The 11,119-nt window shown below is 54.7% G+C and overlaps 3 protein-coding genes across 3 annotated transcripts; 1 reads left to right on the forward strand and 2 right to left on the reverse strand.

Moving 5' to 3' along the window:
• Positions 1–421: 421 nt before the first annotated feature.
• IWZ02DRAFT_495732 (aspartate aminotransferase) lies at positions 422–1,928 on the forward strand (the record flags this gene model as incomplete). The annotated part of the gene is made up of 3 exons (XM_066770153.1): positions 422–781; positions 866–1,318; positions 1,368–1,928. Exons 1-3 carry the CDS (start codon positions 602–604, stop codon positions 1,926–1,928), a joined length of 1,194 nt encoding a protein of 397 aa, XP_066626950.1. The 5' UTR covers positions 422–601.
• A 1,735-nt stretch (positions 1,929–3,663) lies between these two features.
• IWZ02DRAFT_504257 (hydantoinase) lies at positions 3,664–7,850 on the reverse strand (the record flags this gene model as incomplete). Its single annotated transcript, XM_066770353.1, has 6 exons — positions 3,664–4,150; positions 4,201–5,408; positions 5,453–6,606; positions 6,657–7,498; positions 7,546–7,740; positions 7,786–7,850. The coding sequence occupies 6 exons, from the start codon at positions 7,848–7,850 to the stop codon at positions 3,664–3,666; spliced, it is 3,951 nt and encodes a 1,316-aa protein (XP_066626951.1).
• A 649-nt stretch (positions 7,851–8,499) lies between these two features.
• Positions 8,500–9,931, reverse strand: IWZ02DRAFT_466939 (kinase-like domain-containing protein; the record flags this gene model as incomplete). The annotated part of the gene is made up of 5 exons (XM_066768529.1): positions 8,500–8,687; positions 8,762–8,927; positions 8,987–9,626; positions 9,707–9,827; positions 9,853–9,931. 5 exons carry the CDS (start codon positions 9,929–9,931, stop codon positions 8,500–8,502), a joined length of 1,194 nt encoding a protein of 397 aa, XP_066626952.1.
• Between the last annotated feature and the right edge of the window lie 1,188 nt (positions 9,932–11,119).

The following is an 11,119-nucleotide window of genomic DNA, read 5'->3' on the forward strand; positions in this document are numbered from 1 at the left end:
TTTTCCGTATCCCAAATGGCTGCATCTAGGCCGATTTCCGGCCCCTTGACAGCACGCCATCAACTCACGCTTTCTCAATGACATCCTTCTTTGAGCAGTGGTGGGAAGCAAAACCGTCTGCTGAACCAATTGATATCTTTCTATTCCCATTCACCAAAAACGTCTTCAAAACGTACCTTCAATTCCCTCGTCTTGCAGCTTCCCAACAAACATCACGCCAAGAAGCGAGCTTGCTCCGCCGCAATCGCCGGCTGCGCCATTTCGACAGCCCGAGAGCATGCAGTCAGCGATGCAGGTGAGTCAATTGGAGTGACTGTTTGAAGTGGAGTCGTTGAACTGGGGAAGAAAGAGAGCACGGCACGCCGCGAGCCCCTGGCTCTCATTCGGAGAACAAAGCGCGCAGGCGAGCGCCGTAAAAAAAGCGGGTAAGAGGTTTCCAGACACTACATAAAGCCAGGGCGATACCCTCCTCACGCCATCGCGTTGCTGTCTATCAAAGTCCCTGCCTTGTCCCCCTGTGTTGTCGGATCTTGAGCCGCATCGTGTCGCATTCTTTTCCAAAAATTTTCCTTGAGCCGCCTTCAACCGCCATTTGCCGAACATGGGTTCTCTTTCGATCCCGGAATCGCGATTTGCCCATCTGGACGAGTTTCCTATGGATGAGGCGTTTATGATTATGCGAGACTTTGCGTTGGACACTGATCCGAATAAGATCAGTTTGGGGGCTGGTGTGTACCGTGACAATGAGGCAAAGCCGTGGGTTCTGCCCAGCGTCCGCGAGGTAGGAACTTTTCTCATTCACCACAATTTCTTTGTTTTGTATCCACCTCTCGCTATCAAACATAACGACGACTGACCATTTCAGGCTGAGCAACTCGTTGTCCAAGACCCCAACACTGACCATGAGTACCAACCCATGGCCGGCCACCCTCCTTTCATCCCGTTGGCGCAAGAACTCACCTTTGGCCCCCTCATGGCCTCTTTGAAAAACCGCATCGTGTCTTGCCAAACCATTTCGGGCACAGGAGCTTGCCATTTTGCATTCCGCTTCATCCCTGAAAGCATCTCGGCCAAGCGCGTCTGGATCAGCAACCCGACCTGGGGCAACCACCACCTTCTCTGGGACATTTCGGCGCCCCAAGTCAAGCAGCAGCTCTACCCCTACTACAACGCCAAGACGTGCTCGCTCGACTTCGAAGCCATGATTCAGACGCTCGACGCCGAGGCTCAGCCGGGCGACATCATCCTACTCCACGCCTGCGCGCACAACCCCACCGGAATCGACCCGACGCCCGAGCAATGGGCGGTCATTGCCGACGTGTGCGAGCGCAAGCAGCTGTTCCCCCCTTTTCGACTCTGCGTACCAGGGCTTCGCGTCGGGCGACCTGGACCAAGACGCCTACGCCATCCGGCTCTTCGCCGAGCGCGGCTTCGAGCTGGCGGTGGCGCAGTCGTTCAGCAAGAACTTTGGGCTATACGGGCAGCGGGTCGGCGCCCTGCACATCATCGTGTCGCGCAGCGATGCGGCGGCGCCCACGCAGTCGCATCTGACCAAGCTCGTGCGCGGCGAGTACAGCACGGCGCCGGTACACGGGGCGCGCATCGTGTCGAGGATTCTGAGCGACGCGGCGCTGCGCAAGCAGTGGTACGCCGACCTGCAGGTCATGAGCAGCCGCCTCAAGGACATGCGCCGCGCGCTGTACGACGAGCTGCACCGTCTGGGCACGCCCGGCTCCTGGAAGCACATCGTCAACCAGATCGGCATGTTTAGCTACACCGGTCTCAACGAGAAGCAGGTCCGCCGCCTCCGCGACGACCAGCACATGTACATGATGAGCTCTGGCCGCGCCAGCATTGCTGGTCTCAACACGTCCAACGTGGCGGCTGCCGCGGCGGCCATTGATGCCGTCGTCCGCGCTGAGCAGTAGACTCAATCGCCGTCCAAGCCTCCCGCTGCGTCGAGCTCGCGGCGCGTGACGGGCAAGAGGCCATTCGTTGGCTGCGTTTCTCTTTCCGATGGAAAAAAGCGTTCTGCGTCGCATTCTGCATTGAAAGGAGTTTGTTCAAGAGAGAGAAGGAAGGAAAGAGAGGATACCCCCGCGAGTGAACAACGTCATCACAAGGTCTGTCAGTGCAATTGGTTTTCTCTTCATGGTCATCTTCATCAACATCAACATTGTGTCTCACGTCTGCATCGGAAGGGGTCTGTTCACGCTGCTGGGACTCAACAGCAGCATGGGAAAACAAAAACAAAAAGGCATGGCATATGGTGGGGGAGGGAGGGAGGTAGGGGTTGGACAACGTCTCTTTTTGAGCAAGCCATCACAAGGTCTGTCGATGCAGCCAGCGACGCCGCCTTTCCTTTTTTTCCCCCCTTGAGACAGTCCCGGCATCCGCCGAAGTCCGTCCTACTTCATTTTTCGTTTCCGTCGTCATCGTCGTCATCGGCATCATCATTGCATTGGAAGGCGTTTGTTCAGGTCAGAAAGAGGAAGTCAAGAAGATACCCCCGGCTGGACAGAGAACATCACAAGGTCTATCGATGTAAATCATGGCATCGGAATGAGGTTGTTCACGGGACTCGACGTTATTTTTTCGCTCGTCGTCGTCGTTGCGGTGGCGTGCGCTTGCTGAGCCGTGGCGCTGCTACGTGGCTGATGGTCTCGCCCTGCGATTCCGCAGACGCGGATACGGCGCCCCTGCGCTACGGCAGGAAAACAGATATGGCAAAGGCTTGCTTGCACGAGCTGGGGGACGCAGGGGTCGTCTCCGGCGTTCGAGAGAAGAAAGCAAGCATCGGTCGTAGTAACATTTAGACGTTGTGCCGGTACCTGGACAAGTCAGCACAAGGTCAGCCAAATGCAAGCATCCATCATTCACATAGCTGCATAAGTAGTTGCAAGAAGCAAGACAGACAGACAGACAGACAGGTCCAGGCGCAGGCGGCGGCGTCGGCGCCGGCGCTTTCCACTGGAGCTTACCACTGTCTCGGGATACATCTCTTCGTGTAGCCATCCTTTTTGCTTTTTGTTTTCTTCTCTCCTTGTTCTCTTCAAGAGACGCCGTGGCTTATCTTGGCTTTTCTTCGTGATCGACGTCGTCTTTTAGCCGTGTCGGAGAATTTGTTGTTACTTGCTTTGCTTTGCTTTGCTTTGCTTTGCCTTGCCTTGCCTTGCCTTGCCTTGCCTTGCTTTGCTCGCGCACACACACACACACACACACACACACACACTGTAATCACCTCCGACTCGGACGTTGCATTTTGGCTGAATACAGGGCTGCAGGTGCTAATGCGTCTGGGAACCCAGGGCTACCAGGTACCTTGCCCTCCCACCCCCACGGTCCGGAAAGCAACACCGTCGTGGTGGCGCCCAATCGCTGTCGAGGCGCCGTCGCGGCTTCGTGATTGGAGCCCGTGGTCGGCGGTTGGTCTGATAGGTCGGGACACTGCAAAGCAACAGAGACGTTTACTTTGGTCGAGTCGAGAAAAAAAAAAAAAAAAAAAAAAAAAAGTCAGTTGAGCATCACCAAATTGAAATCCCGAGTCCAAGGTGGCTGTTGAGACGTGTCGAGAAGATTTGGACGGAGCCGAACGCTTCGCAATCTGAAGGTTGAAGAATCTGTCATCATACGTCGTAGTCATGTCGAATGCGCCCCCATCAGTCAGTTCCCCGTCGCCATCGCTTCCCTGGCACTCACGCTCCCTTGTGCCCTGAAAAGATACGGACTGCGAATGTACTTCTCATGCCGCCTAAACATGCCCTCCTCCGAATCCAGGGGCTCCGTCTCCTCAAAACCCCTCTCATTTCCCCATCCTCCGCCCCCCGGCGTGTGGACGACAATGCGGTCCCCCTTTTGCATGAGCGTCGTTGCCCTGCCCCCAAGATTGATAGTCCGCACGCTGCCGTCGTTTTCCTTCTTGATCCACAGATTGACACCTCGCGAGCCTTCACCACCGCCTGCCATGCCGTACGGTGCGTTGACGCGGCGCTCGCTGAGGATGGAGACTTGCATTGGCCGGCGCAGCTCAATGTCACGGATGCAGCCATCGCCGCCGCGACGCAGACCGCGGCCGCCGCTGTTGGGCCGGATGCTGAAGCGGTGCAGGAGGACGGGGTAGCGCTTTTCAAAGACCTCGGGGTCCGTCATACTGCAAAGTGTCAGCTTGAGCAAAACAGGTAGCATGATGACGAATCTTACCGCGTGTTGGTGATGTGCGTGTGGACGCCGCTCTGGCCCTCCCAGTCGGCGCCCGCGCCGCTGCCTCCTGCAATCGTCTCGTAGTATCCAAAGCCTTTGGTAATGCTGCCACGCTCGTCGCGCCCACCGTACCCAAACGTCAGGTTGTTGCACGTACCCTGGCTTGCAGCCGCAGCTCTGAAAGCCTTGAAAATCAAATCGACGACGCGCTGGCTCGTCTCCACGTTACTGCCCACCGTGGCTGCCTTGAGGCTTGGTGAGAGCAGCGTGCCGTCGGGACAATATACCTCAATTGGCGTCAGGCAGCCTTGATTCAGGGGAATGTCGGAGCTGATCATGCAGCGCAGGCAGTAAATGATGCCCGAGTACATGATTGCTGGGGGAGTGTTGAGGTTGTTGAAGGCTTCGGGACCGGTGCCAGAAAAGTCAAACTTGGCCGAGCCATCTTCGGGGTCGATGTTAATCTTGAGCGCGAGCGGTGTGCCGTCGTCCATGTAGTCGATTGCTTCCAGGGGTTGTCCGCGAAACCGCACCGAAAAGGTCTTGAGGAGCTCGCGCACAGATTCTTCTGCATTCTTTTGAATAGCCTCCATGTAGAAGCGGACCACGGGCCAGGTGTACTCGCGGACGAGCGAAGTGATGAGGTGGATTCCACGGTTGTTAGCTGCAATGGCTGCCTTGAGGTCAGCAATGTTGTCGCGGAGCGTTCGGGTGCCAGAGCAGCCAGGATATTGCGAGGGGAGGTCATAAAGATGGTACACCAAACCCTGTTCGTCAAAGACACCCTCTTTGACCATTTTGAAAGACTCAATGGCGGCTCCTTCTTGCCAAAGCTCGGTGCTGTTGGGCGGCATTGAGCCAGCTGAGATACCGCCAATGTCAGCGTGATGGCCTCTGTTGGCGACGAAAAAGAGAATTTCCTGGGGGTTCTTCTCGTCATCAAACACGGGCGTGATGACGGTGAGATCCGGCAGGTGAGTGCCGCCAGCGCAAGGATGATTGCTCAGAACAACGTCTCCGGGCTTGAGCTCTCCTTTTTTGTAGCGATTGGCTTGGTAGGAAATTGCGGTGCTCATCGACCCCAAGTGGCCTGGAATGTGGGGAGCATTTGCAACGAGACCACCTGTCGCCGAAAACACTGCACAGCTGTAATCCAGCCGCTCCTTGATGTTCGTCGATATCGAAGTTTTTTGAAGTGTTTGGCCCATCTGTGCATGGTTAGACATGTAATTACGAGAAGAGACAAACGTACCTGCTCCGCAACACTCATGAATCGATGACCAAAGACACTCAACTGAATTGGATCAATGGCCTCGGTGCTCATGGCCACCTTTTCCGCATCAAGCAATTCAATAACCAGATGCTCGTCCGTGATTGTCGCCTCGCTAGCGGGATCCAAGATGATGGTCTGCGTGGCATCAATGGCAACGGCTGGGCCCCTGAGCTTGCAGCTCTTGGGCAAGTCGGCAATGCTGTAGACCCGCGAGTCAACCCACCCTTCCTTCTCGAAATAGATCTTCCGAGTCGATTTCGCGCTGGGAGGGTCGACGTAGTTCTCCTTTTGAATCTTTTCTAGTTGGGAGAGGGGCGCCGAGACGTGCAAATCCATGGCCTTGCCGACACTGCGCACACGCACGTCGTCGACGAGTATATCGCGCGGTTGGGTGAAGCCAAACTCACGGTGGTGTCTTTGGACAAAGGCATGGGCAAAGCCTCCATCGGCGGGTTGGGAGATCATGAGTGCAGTATCAGAGCCCTTGTAGCGCATATTCAGGAAGCGCTCGTGCTTCACCCGGTTCTCACGGAAGCCCTGTTTGGTGAGAGCTTCTGTTGCTTGCGAACAAAGCGATTCAAAACGGCTTTCGATACGACCAACAGCCTCTGGTCCGTAGGCGACTGCTTCCGGCTCTTGCTTCTCGACCACGACATCAGCCAAAGCTATTCCGTAGGCTGAGAGAATACTGGAAAGTTGGTGGATCAGGACGCGCTTGATCCCTAGGTCCCGCGCGATGGCTGTTGCGTGTTGGCCACCAGCTCCACCAAAACAGGCCAAGTTATGACTTGACGTCTCGAATCCTCTGCCCTCGCTCAGTGTGCGAATTGGGCGGGTCATGGCCGCATTGGCGACTTGAATGAAGCCCATGGCCACTTGCTCAGGAGTAAGCTTGTCGTCGCCATGCTTTTCGGCATTGACAAGCTCGGTGAGTTGATTGAATTTCTTCTTGACAACCTCCGAATCAAGAGGTCGGGGGAAGTAGTCTGGAAGGATGCGGCCGAGGAAATAATTGGCGTCGGTAATCGTCAATGGACCTCCCAAGCCATAGCAGGCAGGGCCAGGATTTGCTCCAGCTGATTGGGGGCCAACTTTAAACAATCCATTCTCCCAAAAGAGAATGGAACCGCCGCCTACGATTTGTTATTTTGTGACCAAATGGACAAGAGAGCAAAATCCTCACCTGCTGCCACAGTGTTTATGTCCAACTGCGGACTCTGGATTGTGACTTCTGCAGTCGTACTCTCAAACACATGCTCGAGAGAGCCGCCGTATCTCGAAACGTCGGTACTTGTACCCCCCATGTCGAAGCCCAGCACCGGCGTGCCTTCTTGCGCATCGTAGCAAGTCTTTGCGTAGCCGACAACACCTCCTGCAGGCCCCGAAAGGATCGCCCTCAGTCCTGTAAACTCAGTAAAAGGGGTAAGGCCGCCGTCAGATTGCGACAGCAACAGTTTGTTTGCATTCGCGCCCGTCAGCTCACCCTTGAAGCCTTTGCGGAAGCTGTCAAGGTACTCTGCTGTGATGGGCGAGAGGTAGGCATCTGCGGTCGCCGATTGCGCTCTTGGCACAATCTTGATCATAGGCTGGAGTTGCGAGGAGAGGGCGACCTTGAAGCCCATTTGCTGCGCAATCTTGCCAACTTCCAACTCGTGCTCGGGAAACGTGAACGAGTGCATAAGAGCGACGGCAATACTCCTGTAGCCTTGGTCCCAGAGATCCTGCAGATCTTTCTCGACAGCTCCGTAGTCAGGCCTCTTGATTATTCGAAGTGGCTCGCCCGTCAGCCCGCGAACAAGTTGGGGGTCGGAATCAATGTCGACGGGTGCGGGCTCTGGGTCTTCAGAGAAGCCCTCGACAGTCACCCGCTCATCGACTTCGACGACAGTCTCGTAGAGTCGGTCGAGCTTGCGGACAGAGAGATCAAAGAGGTGTGGGCGTGCTTGATTGCCAATGACGAGCAGGTCCTTGAAGCCTTGGGTGATTAAGAGGGCTACGCGCTCTCCTTTGCGTTCCAACAGTGCGCTGCTGAAGTCAGTAGGGCTTTTCAAAGTCAATCGAATTTCGCCCACTTTGTCGCCACAGTGGTGCCCATGCGAATGGACTCGACTGGGTCCAGGTCTATGGGTTCTCCTCGAGGGATGCTTTTGCCAGTGGCGATTTCCAGAATCTGACGAATTCCTTCGGTCGGCGCATCAGGATATTCTGAAGAGACTGAAAGAAGCTTAAGAACAACATCCTCATCGCGTGCCGGAATGCGTGCCCAGCTTTTGATGGTTAGTCTCGATCGATATGGTGTCGAAAACACTTACAAGTCGCAAAAGGTTCCTCCTCGGTCAATTGCTATCCGCAGCCCTTCCTGAGAAATGGAGGGCATGTTGGTCATATGAAATTGGTTTTCGAGTGGTCATTAAAGTTGGATCATTGGCATCTTTATAGAGTCGTCTTGCAGGTCTGGAAAAATGGATGGTATTCCGATGACGACTTGTATCTATGGAGCCATCTTCGGCAAGAGGTCACGTCCCCCTGGACCCCTCCTTGAAGACACGGAACGGGCTTTGATACAACATCCATTGCCCAATAGAGCGCCTTGGTCTGCATATCGCCATAGAAAGCTAAGTGTTTGGCAGGAGAGCGGTCCGGTTGATCGCTTTGAGTTCCCGATACACGTGAAAAGCATCGGCTGGATCGGCCGATAGCCGTAGTTGCCGACAAAGCCTTTGGTCCTGATCAGTTTCGAAGCGACCGGGACTTCTGACTCCACTTCCCCAACTTTTTAGCTGCTCATAATGTGGAGATGCCCTTTAGATTTGTTGGTGTTGATCGTTGGGCATTTGGTTGCCTGCAACTGTTTCGCTTGCGACCCAATAGCCATTCGCCTTCCCTTAATGAGTGTCAAGAGATGACAGCTCTGTATGCTCATCTGCCGCGTTCAATGAATGCTTCCCAGTCACAGCTTTGATGACAACTAAATGCCCTATCAACGCACATGGGGTCATCAATTCTTTTGGCACGCACTGCGGTGCTTACTCAGTGTGCTTAAGTATCCACTCATCTTCAGCCAGCTCTCTGGCGGAGCTACGCTTTTCTGGTTCCCACTGCAGCATCTTTCGCATCAAGCGTAGAAAGCATTCCTTGTCTTCGCCCTCGAGAGACGATACTCTGTGCTCGAGGGGAGCCGATTCTGGTATGGGGATTCCTGCACAAAAGTCGCCTGCAAAATGCGTGGTTAATGAACAGGAGGCCCCTGGACTACCGCGCCTGGAGAAGCTTGAGCACACAACCCACCTGCATCGGAATAGAACTTGCTCCTCAGATTCGCCCGGGCAAGAAGATTCGGTGGCGGGGGCCCAAGGAGGGCTATCATCTCTGCAAGATGGGCGCGTCCTCGGTATGTCTGGAGTTCCGGATCGTGGCCGGTAAACAAGTGCTCGCCTTTGAAGGCGTCCCAAACCTGCGATTGGAAAGGGAGGCGTAAGCCAATGAGCGCTCATTCCAGCTATCGACACTCACCATGCACCCTGCGTTCCATATATCGACGCTGTAAGTCCATGGAATGTCTAAGATGACTTCCGGCGCTCGATAGACATTGGGCTGGATATCTTCCCGGTGCTCGGCTCCGTCATCCAGCGGCACGGCTGAGCCAAGGTCACACAGCACAGGCGCACCGAAGTCTTTGGGCGTATTCAGCTCGCGGGATAAATAGATGGTTCGCCCGTCGACTTCCTTCCTTGGGCATGGCTCCTCGAGCTCCTCCTGTTCGAAGTCTCTGAGTACGGAACTATCTGCTCCGAGCAACATGTTGGCCTCCTTGATATCAGTGTGCGCCACGTGGCACTCTGTGTGCAGAAAATCCAGGGCCTGGAAGAGCCGCTTGAGCAAAAAGGCCACGACCGGCTCCGGCAATCTTCTCACGGGATTGCGATGTCTAATATCAAGCACGCTTTCCCAGAGCGGTGGGTGCACAAGACACCGATGCCGCCCTTGGGGCCCGTCGACGTCGAAAGAGTCGAGAAGCGAGCGGACGGCACTGCGGCCCGGATGATCCTTGGCGGCGCTCTCGATGCGTTCATAAACATTAAGCTCATTGTCCAGCTCACTTCCCATGGATTCGGAATTGATAAAAAGCTTCAGAGCGACATGTCGACGTCCACTGAAAACGACGTTTGAATGAGCAGGTTGCGCGATTGGAAGAAGGGAAAGGTGACTTGCCTTAGATCCCGTGCTAGCCACACGGTAGAGGTAGTCCCGAACCCCAGCTTCCCCACAATTTGATAGCGGTCCCGAAAAATTTCACCGATGCGTACAGGATAGTATCGGGATGCGACGTAGTCTGGAATAGTCTCTTCTTCAACTGGGGAGTCCGCGGAAATCGGGACGGAAGCCCTTGGTTGGAAAAGTGAGCGGCTTCCATGAGCGATTGAAGAATGGCCTCAAGGCTCGGCTGAGACGCGACATGGCCATAACGATTGTGTGAGGCGTACTGGTCACAGAAGATTTGTATGGTGGTTTGTCATAAGCCAGGGCAGAACGCGGAGGCGGATGGTTCATGTTGTTAGGTGCAAGCGGATCCGCCCCGTGCCTAGCCGATACCCGGGTACCGAGACTATGGGGTGACAGAGCTGATAGGCTGCCGGCTCACCCTCCTATGTGTGTGCAACCGTGCGGTCATCGGTGCTTCTTCTTTTTCTCAGTTCGTCTTCTCATGATCAATGTCGAGTTTGCGACATGACCAAAGCAGATGATCAATCAATTATGTACTCTCAAATCAAACTTCTCGGTAAACTGCAACCCTCTTCAGGCCTATTCTCGTCTCTCTGCCCCGGACGAAAACTCCCGCTTGTCTCCCTTCTTAAAGGTGCCGTGCCATCCGAGTAAACTTGATGTGTAAATATTCCTTTGGGTTTGTCCAACGGCTTGATCCTGACGCTGAGAATATCCTCTCTATCGTTGGGATTGTAGTGCGACTTGTCACGGGGCTCTCAGCACCTTTCGTCCTGTGCGATTGACGCTCTGCGTCAATGAAAGGATATTCGGCATCGCCTAGGAGCGCGCTACTTGATTTCAACCGACTCGATCTCGCCGAGGTCTCTGATACCGCTTGTCAGTTTGCCTTTCTCCTCGACGCAACCTACGGTATAAGATGGCTGACCTTTACGGCTCCAACCTTCGTATAAGTTTCAACAGCAGCTCTAACTCCGCGGGCAGTTTGGTCTAGGCTGTATCCGAAAATTTTTGGTACTTTAGGCATGGCGTCTTCGGTCGAGTGAGTTGAAAAGACTGCATGCTAGAAGAATTCCAATTGTTCTTCATATCTCGCGCGGCACAGTCTGGAAAAAAACCCGACCACCAGTTGGTAACGGCGATGGGGCGCATATGTGATGGCTGTTGCTTCTCGTTCCAGTCGCAACAATATCATGCTGTGATGAGTTGCTGAGCCGCGCGGCTACGGTGTGCTGTGTTGATTGCCTGGGACGCTCATGTTTATGGAGACTATGGCATTGGCTTAGCGGAGGAAATATTGTACCACTCTGGTATTTCATTCCTACTTCTCTGACTTTAAAGTCAATCCAAAATGTTGAGATGCCCTCCAGGTGCCTCGGTGGCGGCGGTGGTTGATCGTATCTCCCCCGCAGCCTTAGGTAC

The sequence above is a fragment of the Phyllosticta citriasiana genome (genome assembly GCF_038021145.1).
Source record: "Phyllosticta citriasiana strain CBS 120426 chromosome Unknown IWZ02scaffold_1, whole genome shotgun sequence".
NCBI lineage: Eukaryota > Fungi > Ascomycota > Dothideomycetes > Botryosphaeriales > Phyllostictaceae > Phyllosticta > Phyllosticta citriasiana.